At 41.2% G+C, this 21,697-nt stretch overlaps 1 protein-coding gene across 4 annotated transcripts in view; it reads right to left on the bottom strand.

Moving 5' to 3' along the window:
- The window catches only part of Nmnat2 (nicotinamide nucleotide adenylyltransferase 2), a 173,236-nt gene that overhangs the window by 125,195 nt on the left and 26,344 nt on the right, over positions 1 to 21,697 (bottom strand). For all 4 annotated transcript variants that reach the window (XM_090340284.1, XM_090340283.1, XM_090340287.1 and 1 more), the window contains one exon: positions 11,001 to 11,146. In XM_090340284.1, coding sequence (XP_090196410.1) covers positions 11,001 to 11,085 — 85 coding nt within the window. In that variant the 5' untranslated portion in view covers positions 11,086 to 11,146. The remainder of the gene's footprint in view (positions 1 to 11,000; positions 11,147 to 21,697) is intronic.

Raw genomic sequence — 21,697 nt, 5'->3', positions numbered from 1 at the left:
AGAAGTAAAGCAGAAGAGGGAGGATTGGAGTGGGTAAGGCATAATTTAAAGCTATGTGAGCAGGGGTATAAGGCCTGCCATCTAGACAAGAAATGACAGTTGAGCAGAGACTGGGAGAAGAGTGAACTAGACACAAGACATGGGTATTATGGACAGAGGGAACATTTAGAACAAAGATGCTGTAGTTGAAGGTAGACAATCAAAAATGGCAAAAAAAAAAAAAAAACAAAAACAAAAACAACAAAAAACCTGGGATACAGGATTATGGGGTGAGGGAAGGTAGAAGGCCTGAATGTGGTTAGGGTGACCTTGAGTGAGACAAGGATTAGAGGATTTTGAATAACAACAACAGCAAAAACCCAGCATGATATAACTTAGATCTGGTTACATTTGGAAAGGATCCTGGCTACTTGCTAAGAACTGAGGCCAAGGGTAGAAGTGGGAGATAAGAGGCCACTGCAGTAATTTCAATGAAAGATAACTGTGGCTATACCACGCTCGTAGGTGAGACAGTTGGACCTAGTTACATTCTAAAGATACAGAGCTCCCAACCCTACCCAAACTAACATAAAAAAAGAGCTGGAGCCATGGTTCACATGGACGAGTACCTGCCCAACAAGCACAAGTTCAAAACCCCATTTTTATGTCATTACAACATAAACACTCAAAAGAAAGATACAGAGCTCCCCAAACATTTGCTGATAAAGCACTGATAGTCCCAACGTTTTGGCCAAAGTGACTGGAACAAATGAAAACTTCTGTGAGCAGCTGGAGGCTGTGTTGTTTACTGTCTGGTAAGTGTTAAATGAAGCCCATATGCAGCAGGGTAGCCACACATTCAGAGGTGACATGGATGTAGGGGTGTGGTGCTATTTAGATGCCAACATTTCCAGGGCCCTTCTCTGAGTCTTGGTCTCTTGATGTTTCCTCTTAACCCTCTTGTCCCAAAGATTATAGGAATTTTCCTGGCTGGCTCCCTTGTCTAAGAGAATTATGCAGTAGACTTAATGGAAAACAGTTGGATGGTAGTTGGGTTTTAAAAAGCTCAGCTAAGGTAGCTCCATTATTAGCAAGATAATGGGGACGATGATGGGGCTGGAAGTGGTTATAGCATTTGCCTTTGCTGCTGCAGACTTCATAAATCTTGGTGATATCGTGAAATACAAAGGGGGAAGGGAGCTGATGTTAGGAAGATGACCTTGGTCACACCATGTAAGCTGCTGAAATGTCTTTTAAAGCTAAAATACTTCTGAGGCTATCTGTTAAACTGTGTCCAAAAAAGGTACATGCATTCATTGCTTCGGAATGCTTACAATTGGAGAGTCTTTGGCAATAGAAAATTTCCTTCCTTGTGAACTGACTCTGCATTTGTGGATGTTGAAATGTGAATATATTCATAAATAAACTTCTATAATTATCTCTATAATGGACGCCTACATTCCAAATCTTTGTAACATTAAACCTAAAAAATGTATTCTAAATACCTTCAGTTAAACATAATTTGGGTATGAAGGGCCGGGAGTTTGGCCTAGTGATAGAGTGCTTTGCCTAGCATGCACAAAGACCTGGGTTCGATTCCTCAGTACCACATACATAAAAAAAAGTCAAAAGTGGTGCTGAGGCTCAAGTGGTAGAGCTCTAGACTTGAGAAGGCTAAACAGGGCCAAGGACAGTGCTTAGGCCCAGAGCTCAAGCCCAGGACTGGCCAAAAAATAAAAATGGGTATGAGGATTGTAACACACACACACACACACACACACACACACACACACACAATGTGGAATGGTCAAATCACATTTCCCTCTCAAATACCATTCCTTTGTGCCAAGAAACTTCAAACTCTTTTTTTGCCTTCTTTCTTTTTTGGTGATACTGAGGAATGAACCCGGGACCTCAAAAGTACTTGGCAAGTACTTTACCACTTGAGCCATGCCTACAGTCCTCAAATTATTTCTTAGAAGGATATAAAACTGAGTGCCGGTGACTCACCCCTGTAGTCCTAGCTGCTCAGCAGGCTAAGATATGAGGATCATGGTTCAAAGCCAGCCCAGGCAGGAAAGTCTATGAGACTCTTATTTCCACTTAACCATCAAAAAACAGGAAGTAGGGCTATGGCTCAAGTAGTAAAGCACTAGTCTTGAGCGAAAATGTTCAGGGACAGTACCCAGGCCCCAGGAGTGATACTCTCTGTCTCTCTGTTTCTGTCTCTCTCTGTCTCTGTCTCTGTCTCTCTGTCTCTCTGTGTGTGTGTGTGTGTGTGTGTGTGTGTCTTTCTCTCTGTCTCTCTCTGAGAGACTTCCTTCATTTTAAAAGATTTAAACATAGAAGCTTAGATATTTGTAAAATAGGATCTAGTAATACAAAAAAGGGAAACTAAGTAGTTGTTTATTTCAAAAGTCTTACAATGCCAACTTCCTCCTTGGCAATACCTGCCCCATGATTGAGTATGAGCTCCATGGGTGGGAGTTTTTAACTTCAGTCAGCTTTTGTGCACACAAAAATGTCTGTTTTCTGGGTCGGGAGTTTGGCCTAGTGGTAGAATGCTTGCCTAGCAGGCATAAAGACTGGGGTTCGATTCCTTGGTACCGAATGCATAGAAAGAGCCAGAAATGGTGCTGTGGCTTAAGTGGTAGAGCTCTAGCCTTGAGAAAGCCTGAGGGTAGCCCACAGGCCCTGAGTTCAAGCCCCAGGACTAGCAAAAATAATGTCTATTTCCTTTTGCAATCTGTCTTCTAGTGTCATGAGTAGACATAGCTCCTGCCAGTAACAATGCCATGACCATTCGATCCTTGTGCTTCCCTTAGTGAAACTTGGACTTGAATATCCAAGCCTCTACTTGAGCAGATCATTATAGCCATCATCTTACTGATAGGAATGTTTATCAGGGTTTTGTGAACCATTTCAATTGTTCCCAATATCATAGCTCAACATTGAAGAAGAGTCTATTTTACCAGGCACCAGTGGCTCTTACCTGTAATCATTGATGAGATTGGAAGGTTCAATACCACAACCAGGCAAAAAACGTTAGCGACCCCTTCTCAACCGAGCCTGGAGCACATCCTTTGTTTTTGTTATTATAACAAGCCTAAAATAGGCAGATCACCATGCAAGCATGCATACAGGCAGAAAATGAGACTCTATTTCAAAAATAACCAATGCAAAATAGAGCTGGAGGTATAGCTCCACAGTAGTGGCATTACCTAGGAAGCAAGATGCTTTGAGTTCAAACCAAGGCACTAAGTTTAAAATACAAAAAAAAAAAAAAAAAAAGAGCCAGTTTCAAGGGGCTGGGAGTGGTGCTACATGTCTATAATCTCTATTGTTTGATAAGCAGATGCAAACCCAGTGATTCCCTATCACAGTAGGCAGAGATAGAGGGTCCAGTCCTAGACTAACCCCAAGGCTAGCAAATTGGAAAACATTATGTAATAAACTACAAAGCAAAAAGATGGGGGATATAGCTCAAGTAATACAACACTTGAATGAGGTCCTGAGTTCAATCTCCATTCCCCTAAAAAAAAACAAAAACCAGTCAATTTTAAGTAAGACTTTTATTCTCTCCCATTTTTAAACACAAACAAAACAACAAAACCTTCTGTTACCCTTTTTCTTTCCAAAATATTAATGAGTCTTAATGTCTTTCTTGTGTGAAGAACTTGATCCTACTGGGAGCTTTCATTATAAGACTCAGGTGGTTTAGGCTACAAAAGAGTTTGAATTTAGATATTTATTTCTTTTGCTTCAGGGCTTGATTAGAATACATATTTCCAGAAGTTCACCTCCATTAACTAAAACCTGCTTCTCTTTCAGTGTTTTCTATTCATCTACACTGGACAAAAACAAAACAAATTGCCCAGAACAGCTACACTATTATTGCCCAACCTCAAATCACTACATGACAATTTGAAATCACTTTCAATACCCTGCTTCAGTCAGAGTTTGATGCCCTCTTCTGTGTGTTAAACTGTTCTGCTGAATGGTGAGTCTAAGTAATTACTGCATTCTTGCCAGCTCCATGTTCAAAATTCAATTAAACCTTGATTTACAAGACTATTTCTTTACTTAAAAAATAATGCAATGTCACAATGCTATTCCAAGTGGTTTGGACTTATAATCCTGGTACCCTGGAGGCTGAGACCTACAAGTGTCAGTTTGAAGATTTCCTGGGCAGATAAATCCTCAAGACTTCTTATCTCCAATCAATTCACAAAAAGCCAGAACTGGAAGCATTGCTCAATGGTAGAGAACCAGGCATAAACAAAAAAGTCAAACGAGAACATAAAGCCTTCGTTGAAGCCCCAATATTGGCCCTTCTCCACAAAATCCTAATCAACCAACTAACAAATAGGCAAACCAAATGCAATGTCTTTTCACTGCCAGTGGAATAAAGTTTAAATTTTAAATTCTCACCATGACTTCAGCCTTCATGATTGATAAGACTTCCACTAGCTCCTCTCGTCTATCCTCTCACTGTCCTCCTCCTTGTGCTCTGTTGAACTTTTCTTTGTTCTGATGTATCATGACTCTGTCTCATCAACCCAGTCCTTGTAGATGGCTGAGTTCTCTGTCTGGCACAAGATCCTTTATGGCATTTTCTATTTACTCAACCACCACTAAGACTACTCTACTCCAAGCCAGGTAGTGGAAATCTGTCAATGCGGAAACCAGGGATTGTTTCTGTCTTCAAAGAAATTGTGCTCTAGCATGGGGAAACACTCCTAAAACTCGAGATGAGAGTTATGACATGGGAAATGAATAAGGTGATTCGGAAGCAAATGTCAGTGTAATCAGACTTAATTTGGGAATCTGTGATGGTTCTTTCCAGAAGTACTATTGAAGCTAAAATCTGTTGAAGTATTGTTGGTTAGCTAAGAGAGGGTGGATAATACTAGAGCCCTAAACAGTGTATTTTCTTATTACAAGGATAAGATACTGTGAACATGTCGGGTTTTTTTGTTGTTTGTTTGGGGTTTTTTTTGCCAGTCCTGGGCTTGAGCTCAGGGCCTGAGCACTGTCCTCAGACTTTCTCAAGGATAGAGCTCTACCACTTGAGCCTCAGCACCACTTCCGACTTTTTTCTATGTATGTGATGCCGAGGAATTGAACCAGGGTCTTCATGCATGCTAGGCAAGCACTTTAACCACTAGGCCAAACTCCCGGCCCAATGTGAACATGTCTTTTTCAAATATATTTGGTTGATGGCCAGTACTGCCAGTGGAGGAAAATATGCAAAGGTTTCATCATCTTTTGTTGGAATTTAAGTTCAGATGCCTCTTCCCTTCAAGAAGTATCCATGAATTGCAATGCTTTTCATACAATTATAGGGAAATAATATAAAGGTATCTGAATATCTGGAAACTGGTACCTTCCTGATTGTTGTTTTATGCTCTTGATCAAACTGATGTACATCTGTACCTCTGCTATGCCATTTGAGAAAGGAGCAAATTAGATAGTGGTTACAAAAGTGCTAAGGTCTACATTGTGCTCAGTGACCTTTTTATTAAATATTTCAAGCCTATTAAACAATTTCTTAGTTTCTGATAGTTCACTGTGTATCAGTACAATTTGAATTCATTTTTTTCTTCAGATTTCTAACTACAATAGGAGCTGCATGTCCAACTATACAAGTAGAAAGCTCTCAGTCTTCATTACCCTTTAGGGGAAGAACATCGGTTTCAGTCTTTTGCAAAGATCCTATTATTCAAAGTAAAAAGCACTTTTAACATAGAAACATCTGGGGACTAGGAATGTGGCCTAGTGGTAGAGTGCTTGCCTAGCATGCGTGAAACCCTGGGTTTGATTCCTTGGTACTACATATACAGAAAAGGCCCAAAGGGGAGCTGTGTTTAAGTGGAAGATCACTAGCCTTGAAAAAGCCCAAGGATAGTACCCAGGCCCTAAGGTCAAGCCACAGGACTGGCAAAAAGAAAAAAAAAAAAAGAAAAGAAAAGAAACATCTGGTATGATTAATTACAATCTCTCCTTCTAGTTTTTATAGCCAAATTAGAATTCCAGTCTGTTTTTGCTTTTCTATCTACATTTTTTTTCTTTTTGGAGGTACTAGGACCTGAATGCAAGGTCACATAGTTGTTAAGGGCTTTGCTACATAAGCCAGGATCTTAGCCCTTACTTTCACATATAAACTTGATATTTGATTTGCCTGAAGTGGGTTTATTGACAAATATTGAAATAGAAATATTTTGCTGGTGGTTCATGCCTGTAATCCTAGTTACTCAGGAGGCTGAGATCTGAGGATCATGGTTCAAAGCCAACCAACCAGGAAGGCTGGTGAGACTTTTATTTCCAAATAACCATCAGAAAATTAGAAGTAAAGTTGTAGTTCAAAGTTGTAAAGGGCTAGTCTTGAGCAAAAGAGTTCAGGGACAGCACCAAGACCTGAGTTCAAGCCCCACTACCAACAAAAGAAAAAAGAAAAAACAAATATTTTGCTTAAGTTCTTAGTTTTTAAAATGCACAAAGATTACACTGCAGTGTGGTAGACTATACTTCAGGAAAACTTAATTAAATTATAAAAAGTAAGCATTTATATTTAAAAAATTTAGGGTCACAATTTCTTATGTAATGAAGCAAACCCATGAAAAATAACATAATTAGTTTATGGATCTACTTGGCAAAAACCTTTTTTATTTTTTATTTTTTTGCCAGTCCTGGGGCTTGAACTCAGGACCTGAGCACTGTCCTTGGACTTTCCTCAAGGCGAACACTCTACAACTTGAACCACAGTACCACTTCTGGCTCTTTCTGTGTGTATGTGATACTGAAGAATTAAATCCAGGGCTTCAGGGCTGGAAAGCAAACACTCTACCACTAGGCCATGCTCCCAGCCCTTGGCAAAAAAAAAATCTTTTAATCATCCTTGAAAATATTTTACTTACAGTTGAATGTAAGTGTCAAATACCACTATCACAAAAATTATTTTATATGTTTCTGTAGTTCACAGACAGCAGATAGCAGAGTAATTGACTCCACTTTCAGAGTAAAAGAAAGCGAATTCAAAAGTATTTTATAAATATTGAGAATTATGGAAGGCTACTTTACATAGACTGCAAATTCTTGAATTCTAAACACCACTTTTCCTTTGCTTATAGACTTGCTTTTTCTCCTAGTAGGCAGGCCAATTTTTAAAATATAAGAGCTCTACTTAAAATGTCTAATTTGAAAGTCCTGTTGTACAATCTATTTTAAAATTTTTATTACAGATTTCAGGCACCTAAAGAAAATTTGATAATGTAATTACAGTATTTCTGTACTATTAAAGAGAAAAAATTGAAACCATTTAAAGGAGGAAATAGTTCATGGATAACATTTCTTTAGAAATGAGAAAGCGCTCTTAAGGAAATGCTTACTTAGGAATTCAGTTAGTTGATGGTCAATTTCATTCTAATCAGTCTGATGACTAAAGGAAATAGAATTTTTGTGGGATTGTACAATCAGAGGATTACCTGCTCTTCTTGCAATACAGCGGCCTCTACAAGAGGGGTCAGAAATGTGGGATTTGAGAAAGCTCTACCACGGCTCTCCATAGGCATTCATAATGAAGTCTCTTAGCTGACTGAATGTCAATTTCTCCTTTGCAAAATACAGATGATGATGCCTGCCTCATCAGGTTGTGAATATGAATTAGTAGTGTATCCCAAACACTACTAATTAACCAGGAACTGATCTACAAAAATAAATTACAGGTTTGTAAGTAAGGCTTAAGTTGGTAGAGTGTCTGCCAAGCAGGCTCTCAAGGTCAGCCTGAGTTAAAACACCAGAACTGCCAAGAAATACAAAGAAACTAAAATAAAACAAACAGTTGGGCACAGGTGGCTCATGTCGATAATCCTAGCTACTCAGGAGCCTGACATCTGAGAATCGCTGCTCGGAGTGAATCAGGGCAGACAAATCTGAGAGACTGTTATTTCCAATTAACCACCAAAAAGCTGGACCTGAAGATGTGGCCCAAGTGGTAGAGCATCAGCCTCGAGGGAAAAAAGCTGAGAGTGCGAAGGCCCAGAGTTTAAGTTGCAGTATGAGTGCATAAATTTAAAAAATCATATAGTTTATCTAAAGCCCAAAGATACCAATAAGAGGGCTGGGAGTTTAGTCTTGTGGTAGAGTGCTTGCCTAGCATGCACAAAGACCCGGGTTCGAGTCCTCAGTACCATATATAGAGAAAAAAGCTGGAAGTGGTGCTGAGCTCTTGCCTTGAGAAAGTCCAAGCACAATGCTCAGTCCCTGAGCCCAAACCCAGGCAAAAAGAAAAGAAAAGAAAAAAGCCAGAAGTGGTTTTGTGGCTCAAATAGTAGAGTTCTAGCCTTGAGAAAGCCCAAGGACAGTGCTCAGGCCCTGAGCTCAAGCCAGGACTGGCAAACAAACAAACAAAAAAGGTACCAATAAGACTATGAAAATAGTTTAATGTGCATTTTTCTTCTTGTTCATATTCTCATATTTATGATTCAAATTCTTTGTTAAGTAGTAAATTCCATAATGCTGTAGATGGGCTGGTCACATTCCCTTTTTGTGTCTGTCTATAGTTGTACTACACTTAACTAAAGGATAATTAGAGGATTTTGTTGACAGTCTCACTTGTTCCTCATTGTCAATACCAAGTCATTATCAGTACCAAAAGTCTCCTTTCCCCTATTCTATGCATAAATTCTGCTGCAGTTCTTGCCTGTTTTCACATATTCTATCCTCAAAGCTCAGGGAAAGTTGACAAGACATCGTCCTGTTAACACGTGATTTTATCGCTACTACCAAGTTCTTCCGATACAGCCTTGGTTCTTCTAAGACTGTCCTATGTGGAATCTAAAACAAGCAACATGAACTACACCTCACTCCCAGTCCCAGAATGAAAGAGCAAGTATTATTGGCCTACCAAAGATTCCTAGAGCTAAGGAGTCCTCTAAGAAAGTCCATCCCTACTTGATCAAGGAAGAGGAATAAAGCTAAGACAGAAAGGAAAAGAAGCATGAAGAGAAAGACACTAAAATAAAAAGAAAGCAAAAAGCAGCATGTTCTGGGGGTACTGAGATTCCTTTATATTAATAAGAGGCACTGGTCTACCCAGATGCCAACTGTTGGCATTATCTATGAGTAAACACTTGTTTTCATTTTTGTAGAAATACAGTAGATTCAGTGGAGAACTTAAACAATAGTGTAATTCCTTTCTAAGGAAAATTCAGAGTTCAACACAACACAGGAAAATGGGTACTTGAAAGGGGTGGGGTGGAGTCAGGCGAGAGGTAGCAGAATGAAGAGGAGAAGAAGAATGCAGTCAAGAATTCGGTATGTATCGTACCAAATAAAGAAAAGTGAGGGAAAGGGCGGGTTTGGAGGCATGGGTGAGCATGTTGAAAGGGGTGGCATTGATCAAGATGCATTGTATTCATAAACTACTTCCTTGAATGGCAACTCATTTGTCCAAACTACTTCCTGTTAATACACAAACTGATATTATTATTAAGTAGTTGTACAAAATGGTTGCAGTTCCATTAATCAGGTTACCAGTACAGCCAGCCTCACCCCTGCCACCGTTCTCCCCCATTTTGAGCAAACGTGTTTTTCACAGCTGCAGGAGTGGTGGGGAGCAGTGTCCACCTCCTGGCTTCTACCCCGCACAAGGGCCGGTGGGACCCATCTGGCTGGGAAGGAGTTGCACTCCTTTTTGCGTGAGGGTTTTTAACCAGCAGGCCCGCGTCGGTGAGCCTGTTAGGTTTAGGGCTCCCCATTTTTTTTTAGCCTACGCCACGGTCTTCCCGGATATGATGGCTTTCATGAAGCCCTAGGAAAGCTCTCGCGGGCTCTGGGTAAAGGAACATGTGCCCTGGGGCCGGCTCCTGCGCGCCCAGGGTTTCAGCACCAGCGCCTGCGGAGAGCTCCCTTCCCTTCGCCGGGCTCCGAGCCTCTCGGGCGGTGACAGCCTTGCCATCCCCAACTTCTAACCAGTTTCTAAAGTGACCTCCGCGTCCCTCCCCACCCTTCCCTCCGGGGTCTCCACGCGCACTGCCCTCCCTGCCTTTGGTGCCTTCCTCTCCGATGGCGATACCTTTCCTACCCGCATCCATTCATCACCGCTTCCCTACTTTTGAGGGACCATTCCCCCCCCCCGCACCACCACGCAATCAGAAGCTCCGATTACGCCCCACGCGATGCCCTCAAAGCCTCAAAGAAACAAACGCCCTCCCCACCAGACACAGGCGCGCGCGCGCGCACACACGTCCCTACACACATTCGCGCCGCCGGCCGTGGGCGATCGCCGCCCTGGGCAGAGCCTCCACCAACTCCGGCCGGATCCTCCCGAGGCCGAAGACCCCCCGACGCCCAGCTCGCCCTTCCCTGGGCCGGAGAACCCCACCAGTCCAGCAGGCAGGCCCCCACCCCTTCTCCATCACTCTCGCGCGGGCAGTACGAGGTGCACAGTCCCCAAACATTCACTCCTACCCCTTCTCCCTCGGACCCTCCCCGCCCCCCCCAGCCATCAGCCAAGCCCCGCGTTCATTCATGGAAACCCCAGCTGCTGTCACCCGTGCGTCTCGGACCGGACCGGCGAGTGTTGTGTCTCCGGGAGACACCCTAAACCAATTGCACGCTGCCCCCCTCCCAGCTCTGCACCCCAACCTCCTCTGCCTCCTCTCCCCAGACTACTAGTGAAAGCCCCGCGCCTCGGTACTCGGATTCTCTGGAACGCGCCCCCCCCCCCCGCCCCACATGACACTCACCCCAGCTTCTCCCCTCCCCCCACCCCAGTCCTCCGCCAGCCGCTGGAGCCTCGGGCTAGGGACGCCTGGGCCACGCAGGTGGGGTCCCCTCCAGCCATCGGGGGGGGGCAGAGGCGCGGACCTCGCACCCCCGAGTGGGCTAGGTGTCCAGTTCTTCTCCCCCCACACCCCTCTCCAAAGGCGCACTCCTTTCCTGTACCATCGCCCTGGAAAACACAGGTGCCGGGGAAAGAGGAGCGGAAGCAGCCTGGCGGGGCGGGCGGGAGGACTTACCGAACATCTGAATGTGGCCTTTGGTGATGGGGTTGAAGCTGCCGCAGGCCAGCAGGATAACGTGGGTCTTCGTGGTCTCCGTCATGGTGCGGGAGGGTCCTTCGCCGCCGTCCCGGGGTGGCCTCTCTTTTTGTGTCTGATTGTGTCTGCAGAGGGAGAAAGGAAGGCGAGGCTCCGGCGGTGGATGCTGTGGACTCCAAGGAGCCGCTCGCTCCAGACGCACACCGCGTCACTCCCCGCCTCCCTTTAACGCTTGCAGCTCCAGCACCAGCCCACCAGCCGAGGCCGCTTTGTACGGCTCTCCCTCCTCCTCCTCCTCCTCCTCTTCCTCCTCCTCCTCAGCTCTTCTCTTTTCTATCCTGCTTCTTTCCTGTCCCTGATCCTGGTGCCCCACCCTGTCCCCCCCCCACCCCAGCTCTCTCTCTCTCTCTTTCTTTTCCCAGGCCTACTTCACACACCATCTTAGAGTTTATCTCCAGGGCAGGACATGGGACCCAAGGCCAGAACTGTCCATCCTCATAGCACAGTGTGAGCACTGTCTGTGGGTTCAGTTCCTCTTCCTCACTGAAATGTTTTTCTCTTCATTCTCAAAACCTCTCCCACTCCAAGTACGTTTGATCTTGTGAATTTTCTGAGTTACTTCCTCAAAATTTTAAGTGGTAAGATGACAATTGTTCATTTCAGTAACCATCATTTCTGCCTTTTTAAATTGTTTTTCCTTATCTAATGATCCTGAATTAACTGAACTCAGTTCAAATCCTGATTTTTGTAGTTACCAAAAAAAAGGAGACACACCCCCTTCTCCTGCCTTGTTGACTCATTGTATGAATTGAAGCAATTATGGTTGTGGAAGAATATGGATGGGGAAAATATTAAAGTTATACAAGCCAGGTGCTGGTGGCTCACCTCTATAATCCTGGCTACTCAGAAAGCTGAGATATAAAGATCACTATTTGAAGCCAGCCTGGTAGACAAATAGGAAAGAATTATCTCCAACCAATCAGCAAAAAGCCAGAAGTAATATTCATAACAAAGTTTCCCAAACAAGAGATTCAGATTGGTGGGACGTGAAGAGCTTTTGTAGGTCATATTCTAGACGAAAACAAGCCATAAAAAAATGAATAGTTAAGGCTGGGAGTTTGGCCTAGTGGTAGAGTGCTTGCCTAGCATGCATGAAGCCCAGGGTTCAATTCCTTAGTACCACATACACAGAAAAAAGCCGGAAATGATGCTGAGGCTCAAGTGGTAGAGCTCTAGCCTTGAGAAAACCCAAGGACAGTGCTCAGGACCTGAGTTCAAGACCCAGGACTGGTAAAAAAATGAATAGTTATAGCTCTAAGAGGCATTATAAGGAAACATAAACAAGAGTCAGAAGAAAAGAGAAAAATCCTCTCCTTATTTAAGGAGGTAGGGATGACCTTTCTCTTGAGACAGTTATTTAGAATCTGGAGGAACTGTCAAGGAATATCAGAATGAACACATACGCAGAGAAGCAAAGACAAAGGGTCTGAGGAACAAGACTGACTGGGTGGGATGGAAGAAAGGGAGTTCCACAAGCCACATCAGTGTGGCTGAAGGAAAGAACGACTGTGGGAGGAGCTAGACTGGAAAGGCAAGGCCTATTATATAGGGCCTCACAAACCTGGTTAGGACTCTCTGTTTCACTGGGCAAGATAGGAAGCCTTCAGAATGATTTTTGAGTGAAGAAGTGATCTGAGCTAACTTACATTTGGAAACTAGAAGTTTGATAGAACATATAAATTTTGAAGTCTTTATAAAGGTATAGTTTATAATTAAGGCCATGGGATTGAATGGGTGCACCTAGGGATAAACAGATATACAGAGTAGAAAGGAGACCTTCAGATTCATACTTGGAGCATGTCAAATTAATTACTGTGGCTAATATACCCTGGGTATTACCAGACTCTGGCACTATGAGCTACATAACTCACTTTTTTTTTTGCCAGTTGGGGCTTGGACTCTGAGCCTGAGCACTGTCCTTGGGCTTTCTCAAGGCTAGAGCTTGGCCGGGAGTTTGGCCTAGTGGTAGAGTGCTTGCCTAACATGCACAAAGACCCAGGTTCGATTCCTCAGTACCACATACATAGAAAAAAGTTGGAAGTGGTGCTGAAGCTCAAGTGGTAGAGCTCTAGCCTTGAGAAAGTCCAAGGACAGTGCTCAGGCCCTGAACTCAAGCCCAGGACTGGCAGAAAGAAAAAAAAAAAGAAAAAAAAGGCTAGAGCTCTACCACTTGAGCCACAGCACCACTTCTGGCTTTTTTTTTCTATGTATATGGTACCAAGGAATTGAACCTGGGTCTTCGTGCATGCTAGGCAAGCACTCTACCACCAGGCCAAACTCCCGGCCCCATAACTCACTTTTTTTTTTGTGGGTCGTGGGGCTTAGACTGGGCCTGGGTGCTATCCCTGAGCTCTTCGGCTCAAAGCTACCACCCAACCCTGGTCCTGGGCATTGTCCCTGAACTCTTCAGCTCAAGGCTACCACCCTACCCTTGAGCCACAGCCTCACTTCCCATTTTCTAGTGATTAATTGAAGATAAGAGTCTCATAGCTTTCTAGTGCCTGGGCTGGCTTTGAACCTCGATCCTCTGATCTCAGCCTCCTGAGTAGCTAGGAATACAGGTGTGAGCCACTGTACCCAGCTATAACTCACTTTACACTTAAAAATACCACTACAAGTTTACATTGATTATATTCCAGGTTGACCTGAAATTCATGATCCTCCTACCTCAGCCTTCCAAGTACTGAGATTACAAGTATACACCATCATACCCAGTGTAAACCACATGAATGAAATAAGGCTGGAAACATCCACCAAGATAGAGAGATGGAAGATTAAAGGTCATATAGGTAGACCATTGTGCACATACAAGTAGATGGTCAGCAAATGAGACGTCCCTGCAGCAGAGATTGAAGAACAGACTGAGAACTGCTGTGGTCTGAATGTTGTGTTCTCTAAAATTAATACCTGGAGGCTTCATCCTTCATGTAATAATATAGAGAGCTGGAGTTGTTTGGAAGTGATGAAGGTAGAACCCTCCTGAGTGAGAATTAAAATGCTCTTATAAGGCCCCAGAACGCAAACTAGTCCCTCTTACCAGGTGAGGACTCAGTGAGAAGATGCATTCTATGTCCTCACGAGATCCTGAATCTACTTGCATGGGAACCATAAGAAATAAATGTCTGTTGTTCATAAGCTACCTTCCATGTAGTGTTTATTATGACAACATGAATGGACTCAATCACCAACAATGTTCAGTGTGTAACTTTCTGGACTGGTTGACACTTATTTAACTAATCAAGTTAATTTAATAAAAAGAAAAAAATTTCAAATCAGTTCCAATTTCTCTATAGAATAGTGCTCAGTAACTATTAATGAATTAAACACAAACCTCCCTGGTACCCAGAGTATAATAACAAGAGGAGGATTTGTAACAATATGCAATATAGTAAATATATTTTAAGCCTCATGGTTATATCTTAAGTAAAAGTTTACAATTTCTAAAACCAGGGGGTGAACCTAATAGCCTCTTGTAATTTTCATTATTATAATCTCTATTTCACATATATCTGAAGAGAGTTGTGGAACTGGAATGTGGAAATCCTACAGAGTAAGATGGTAAGATGGCCACTTGTTAATTGCATGGCCTTGGGCAAATCCTTCATGCTTTATTTTGTCAAGTTACTGCTCATCTTTTGGTTATTAAGATATATAATATATTATTAAGATACATATAATTTTGTAAAAATGTCTAGAACCTGGCCTATAATACACACTCAGACAAAATTGGCTGGACCTATTATTCCTAAAAGGCAGAGTGCTAGACTAGGGGTGTGGCACAGTGGGTCAGTGCTCACTTAGCATGCTCAAGACTCTGAGTTCAATCCCTAGTATTTGAAAAAGGAGACCAAAAAAAAGATGGTGAGAGAGCAGGATGCTATAGTACATGCCCTGTGAACTTTAAAGGGTTTCTGTATGGGCCATATACGTAAATAAAAGTTTTTATTGTTGTTTAGGCAGATTTAGCTAGATACAAAATATCTATTGCTTTTAGTTGTTTATTTGTATTGATGGGTTCCAGAAAGATGTTGCTGGAAGTAACAATTTTGCAGAGTAATGGCTTTGAGAAGTGGCCATGATCTAAATATCAACCAGTGAAAGCAAATAGTCAAAAACACATTAAAATTAGGGGTATCAATGTTCCAGAAGTAATGTACCCACTACCTGACAAATGTAACTGTAATCACTCTAGACATTACCCTGACAATAAAATACAATTAACAACAACAAAAAAAAACACTTTAACACTGAATTTATCTTCAGTGAAGATTCTCTTCCAATACTGGCTCATAACATATAGAAATGAGGATAGAACCTTTATATATATATATATATATATATATACACTCATTTATATATGTATATATACATATATATGGTGATCGATTCTTGGGATGCTTATTATAGCTTATCTAATAACATTTGGTCCATTATTTTAATTTTAATTTTCTTTCTTTTTTTTTTTTGTTGGTCATGGGTCTTGAACTCTGGGCCTGGGCATTGTCCCTGAGCGTTTCAGCTCAAGGCTATTGCCCTACCCCTTGAGCCAGAGCACCATTATTTTAACTTTCTGACAGCTAGAAATTGTCTTAGTCTGAAATGAAGAAACAAAGTTATTTACCCACTGCCTATATCTTGCTTCTCTGCTCTAGCCAGTTTAGATTCCTGACCCAAGGAAGACAGTCCAACCTACCTGTAACCTGACCCTTTCCTGCTCTAAACACTTGCCTCATTGGTACAAACTTCAATGTTTCTTGGGACTGGCTTAAAGCGTACATATATAAAGTCTGACAGAGTGCATATCTCTTCATTTATCTACAGAAGATTATTTATGCATTTTAATCCCAAATAAGAATATCCTACAATTATGAAGCTGACTTCCAAAATAATATTAGGGATCATTTTTATGGGAAGAATAAAAAAACACACACAAAATGTGGCTCCCTCACTTTCTGGGCTTAAGTCAGATGTTGGATATCTATGTTTTCCTGATAAAAAATATTATTCTGAGAAAGGCTTGACTTTTTATGGTACTCTAGAGGCGTCTATATTTGCATTGCTCTCTCTCCATTCTGAATTTCTTTTTATGATAAATCTCTCTAGGGATAGAGCTAAGATGATTGCTTTTACTCTCTTTTGTATAGTGAAAAATGTTCCTAGATCAAGACTCTCCTTCTTCCAGCTCGAAAGTCGTCAAATCTAATCCAGACTTAGAAGTTCTCTAATTATTCAAATCACATTTCACAAATGAAATGTGTTCCTAAATTTAAAATCTAGTTATCAGTTTTAAACATGATGATATTGGTGACACTACAGTGAAATGAAAATGTACTCAGGTCCCTAAAGCCAGTAAGCCATGTATAACACTGAACATTTTTTTTCAGCAAATTTAGATACTAGCCAGTGATTCTCTCCAGAGTTTGGGATGGTATAAACAATTATTTCAGCTTGAGATTTATGATATCAATGCTTACATTTCTTTCCCCAAGAGCAGAAGAGAAAGGAAAAATCAGTTCCAACAGACTTGGAAAGAAGTATAATTGATTATGAAGTAAAATTATTTCCTGAAATGACATCTGAGAATATCTCTGCCTCCCTCTTTCCAGCCACCCAAATGGAAAATTCATTTAATTCATTGGGACCCTAAAGTACAAAATGTTTTTCTATTATTTCAACAATTCACAATATAGTTGTCATATCTTACCTAGAATTTCCATCCCATGATTTCTGAAACTTACTAGATGCAAAAATAACAGTGTTGTAGTAGAACTACTCTAATAATTTCCCAGTACTCATTAAACTAATTTCAGAATGAAGTGGAGGAGTAAGAAAAGTTTGCACCAATTAGACATATTCAGACAGTTTAACCTATTGCTGGAATGAAGTTGTTCAAACATAGTAACTTTTAGACTTTATAAATTGTTTGTGTGAAAAAATAAAATAGGGCCAGGAGTGTGGCCTAGTGGTAGAGCGATTGCCTAGCATGCACCTAGCCCTGGGTTTTATTTCTCTGCATCATACACACAGAAAAAAGCTGGAAGCAGTGCTGTGGTCAAGTGCTAGCCTTGAGAAAGGTCAAGGACAGTGCCCAGGCTCTGAGTTCAAACCCTAGGACCGGCCAATTAACAAACCAACCACTAACCAATCAGTCAATCAATAACTTGGTTGTATTACTAAAGACTATATCAGAAGTAAGTAACAGAAACTCAAACTCTATTTTAATCCAAACAGGGAATGTGTTGATCTATGTGTTCTAGTCTAAAGGCTAGAACTAGTCTTAAACACAGCTAAAGTTCACATCAAATTAAAGTTTTCAAATAATATCCAGATTCTTGTTTTTTTTCTCTCTCTCAATCTCTCTAGTTTAAGCACCTCTTTGACTTCTTTATTCTGAATTGGGTATACTTCAATAGATAAGGAAATAATAATAAAAACAATCTCAAGTAAAAAGAGAGTATTATCCCCAAGAATGCCAGTAAATATCTCAAGAAGATTCAGTCCTGTCCAGAACATGCACCATCCCAGATTAATCATTGTGACTGAAAATAGAAAATATAATCTGCCACACTGATTAGAAAGGAATGGCAACTTCATCCAAAGTATTTAGACTTGGCAAGATTGTAATTAAGCAAAGAAGATTGGAAAATTTATATCCTAATCACTGTGATAACAAAATATACTATAAATATGAAGTACAATAATATTAAACCAGAAAATGTCTTGTTAATATTCAGAACTCTGTCATGTTGTGAGAATAGATTCAGACTTGCTGATGTTGGAGGAAAGGTAGAAACTAATAGAAAAGGAGCAAGGAATTTAAAGATAAATGTACTAGAATAATCCACAATATTTATGCTGAAGCTCTCAGTAACTGAGAAGAGTGTTGAAAATATACTCTTAAGATCAAGAATTTGATTTGGAATCTAAACTTTTTTAAAAAAAGATTTTATTAACATTGATTTTTACATCACATTTCAAATGTCATATTTACCAAACAAGTATTCAAAAAGGGAATCTCTATACTCAGTCACTGGCACATAGATTTTTAGAACATAATTAAAAGAAAGATGAATGTTTGTATGTCATACATACATATTAATCTATGTAATAAAACATTATGTCTATAGAGTATATAGCCTATCATAGATTTTTATGTCAATATAGTTATGTTTATATCTCCAAGACCATATGCATAACCTTGGGTACCCAAATATTGAGTCATTGTTGATTTGTGGAGAAAGAGGAACCCCACTGCCCTGCTGGTAGGGTAAACTAATACAGTCACTCTGGAAGGTGGTTTGGAGGTTTCTTAAAAAACTGAAAATAGGGGCCAGGAGTTTTGCCTAGTGGTAAAATGCTTGCTTAGCATGCACGAAGACCCAGATTCGATTCCTCGAATCCAAGAAGTGATTCTGAGGCCCAAGCAGTAGAGCTCTAGCCTTGAGAAAGTCCAAGGACAATGCTCAGGATCTGAGCTCAAGCCCAGAACTGACGAAAAAAAAAAAAAAAAACCCTGGAAATAGACCTTCCCTACTATCCTGCCATATGACTCCTCGGAATCTATCCTGAACATCATAACCCAGAATATGATAAGGACAACTGCTCAGCCATGTTCATCTCTGCACTATTCACAATAGCCAAGTGATGGAAACAACCCAGATGCCCTACTGCAGATGAATGGAAACAAAAAATGCTACACACACACACACACACACACACACACACACACACACGCACACAATGGAATTCTACATAGCCAACAGACAAGATAAAATAATGGCATTTGCTTGGAATTGGATGAAACTAGAGCATATCATGTTGAGTGAGATAAGTCAAGACCAAAGGAACAAAAGGTTCATGGAATCTAAACTTTTAAGTTCTCTTTTCTAGTCTTCAAGCATATTTCTTGAATCCAACTCTGATTAAACTAGGAAAAAGATGCCCTATCAAAATCCAAGTATTTATGATTAAAAATCTATGGCCTGGAGTTTGGCCTAGTGGTAGAGGGCTTGTCTAGCATGCACCAAGACCGGGTTTCGATTCCTCAGCGTCGCATATATAAAATAAAGCTGGAAGTAGTACTGTGGCTCAAGTCTTAGAGTTCTAGCCTTGATTAGGCACAAGGACAGTGCTCAGGCCCTGAGCTTAAGTCCCAGTAGTGGCAAAAAAAAAAAAAAAGATGAATCCTTTTCATGCTTTAACCTACAAGATTCCGGAAGGAATATAGTGCCTCCTATGAATTAGTTAACATTTATCACCAAGGCCTCCTATATAAGTTTTTGTTCATCCTTTGGGGCTAGAAAATTAGAAACTACACTTGTCTGACTCCCTTGCAGCTAGATTTCTGGAGCGTAATAAGATTCTGCCAGGATATTTTGCATGAAATTAAAAGGGACAGGGGTAATTTATCTTTCTATTTCTGTTATTGCTAAACAACTCTCTAGGTGTGTATTTGAGGCTAGTACATTCTAGTAGTCAATAGATTCAATGATCAGGTATGGGTTTTGAGAAAAATCTTTGGCAGTTGAGCTCTGCATCTGACATGGTGGTCCTATGGAATTGAGAATTCCATTGTGACTTACTTCCTGTTTTATATCCCTTTTTCCTAGAAATAACTCGAACTGTTTCTTTGACTGAAATGCAACCTGACATGCATCCCCACTTAACTACTATAAATACTTGTGCCCACTTTCTGTATATATAAGAGAAAATTAGACATGAACTTATTTTAGAAATGTAAATATGCATGGTAAATAAAAAGTTGTTGAAGGTTGGAAGTGTAGCCTGGTGGAGGAGTGCTCACCTAGCATGCATGAAGCCCCGAAATCAATTCCTCAATACCACATACACAGAAAAAGCTGGAAGTGGCACAGTGGCTCAAGTAGCTGAGCACTAGCCTTAAACAAAAAGTGTCCAAGGACAGTGCCCAGGCCCTGAGTTCAAGCCCCAGGACTGGCCAAAAAAAAAATTGCTTGACAGGATTAGAATAATAATTGAAAGTGTGTGTGTGTGTGTGTGTGTGTATGTGTGTGTGTGTGTGAATGTTTCATAATTTGGAGAATGAAGTTGTTAGGAAAAATCAGTCAAGTAGAGCAGTAGATATGACTGTGGGGCAGGGGCAGGGAAGTAATCGAAGGGTTTCATGTGAGAATAGCAGATTTTGAATTACTATTAAGAGTTCTCATCATTAACAATGTGAGCTCATCATTACTTACATGAATTACATTACTTACATGAAGAGAGCTATTTAGAGCTCATAGTCTTTCCTCACATATGTTATTTTAGTTGATCTTTACAATGATTGATTCTATGAGCTAAGTGTTGGCAAGCCATATATTGATGTGGCATATGAGGAGAGAGAAAGGTGGGAAGTTTAAGTGATTTACTCAAATTTGTAGCTGAGATTTGGGTGCTATTGGCTCACATCTGTAATCCTAGCTACTCAGGAGGCTGGGATCTGAAGGTGTTGGTTTGAAGCCTGGGCAGGAAAGTCTGTCAAACTCTTATCTCTACTAAAATTACTAAAAGAAAAAAATCTGGAAGTGGAGCTATGACTCAGATGGTAGAGCACTTGCTTTGAGTATAAAAGCTCAAGTACAGGCCTAGAGGGCCAGCCCCAGGATGGGCAAGAAGAAAAAAAAATCAGTTTGAGAAAGGGAAGGATAATCAGGCAGTTATTTAGTTATTTAGAGTCTGAGGGGCACTATAGGATCAGGCAGAAGAAAGACAGTCCTTTATCACTCATAAATGACAAGCACACTTTTTTTATTGTCAATTCCGGGCCTGGGCACTCTCCCTAATCTTCTTCTGCTCAAGGCTAGCACTCTATCAGTTGACCCATAGCACCACTTCCAGCTCTTTCTCTTTATGTGGTACTGAATAATCAAACTCAGGACTTCAAGTATTACTGGGTAAGCACTCTACCACTAAGCCACATTCCCAGCCTCAGCATGAATGTGGCCTTGACCTTAGAATTATGAAGAAAAAACACTTCGTCAAGGAGACTGTGCAGCCAAGGCTTCCTTCATTTCTCTAGTGTCCCCTGCCCTAGTCCAGCCCCTATGGCCGAAAATCCAGTCATCATTGAGTTAGCCTAAGATGGAGCTATCCTGAGAAGAAAAGGAAAGGCAAGATACTGCCAGCAATTGTGTCTTAGGAAAGATCTAAAGTGGTTAAGGATAGAATGAGAAGTCTGGGAATTGAGACCATTACATTCTTTGGTTGGTTAGAGATGAAGCCTAGGCCCTTATACATTCCAGGCAGATGCTCTCTACCTGGGAGAGTTATATATGGATGTGTATGTGCAGAGCTCTGGAAGGTGACTGGCAGATGCAGACAGGGAGACATTCAGAAGACACTGCAACACATTGGACTTTCACAATGGTACAGGCATCCTCTGCCTTAAGACTGGCAGATGGCCATGAAACTATATGAGTTGAAGGTGAAGAGAGGCATCTAGAGGTTCCAAGTCTTCAAGGATCCATCTAGTAGAGGAGGTGGGGCAGGTACTGGGTAGGACTTACCTTTACAGCAGCTTTTAGCTACTGTTGTTTTCATAAACTACGCTATACATTCACCCACTAGCCTGCACATGCAGGGTAGCCATGCAGTTTTCT

The sequence above is a fragment of the Megascapheus bottae genome, chromosome 10 (assembly GCF_031878675.1).
Source record: "Megascapheus bottae isolate mThoBot1 chromosome 10, mThoBot2.hap1, whole genome shotgun sequence".
Taxonomy (NCBI): Eukaryota; Metazoa; Chordata; class Mammalia; order Rodentia; family Geomyidae; genus Megascapheus; species Megascapheus bottae.
Note: the sequence above shows the minus strand (reverse complement) of the source record. Positions and strands in the feature narration are given on the sequence as shown.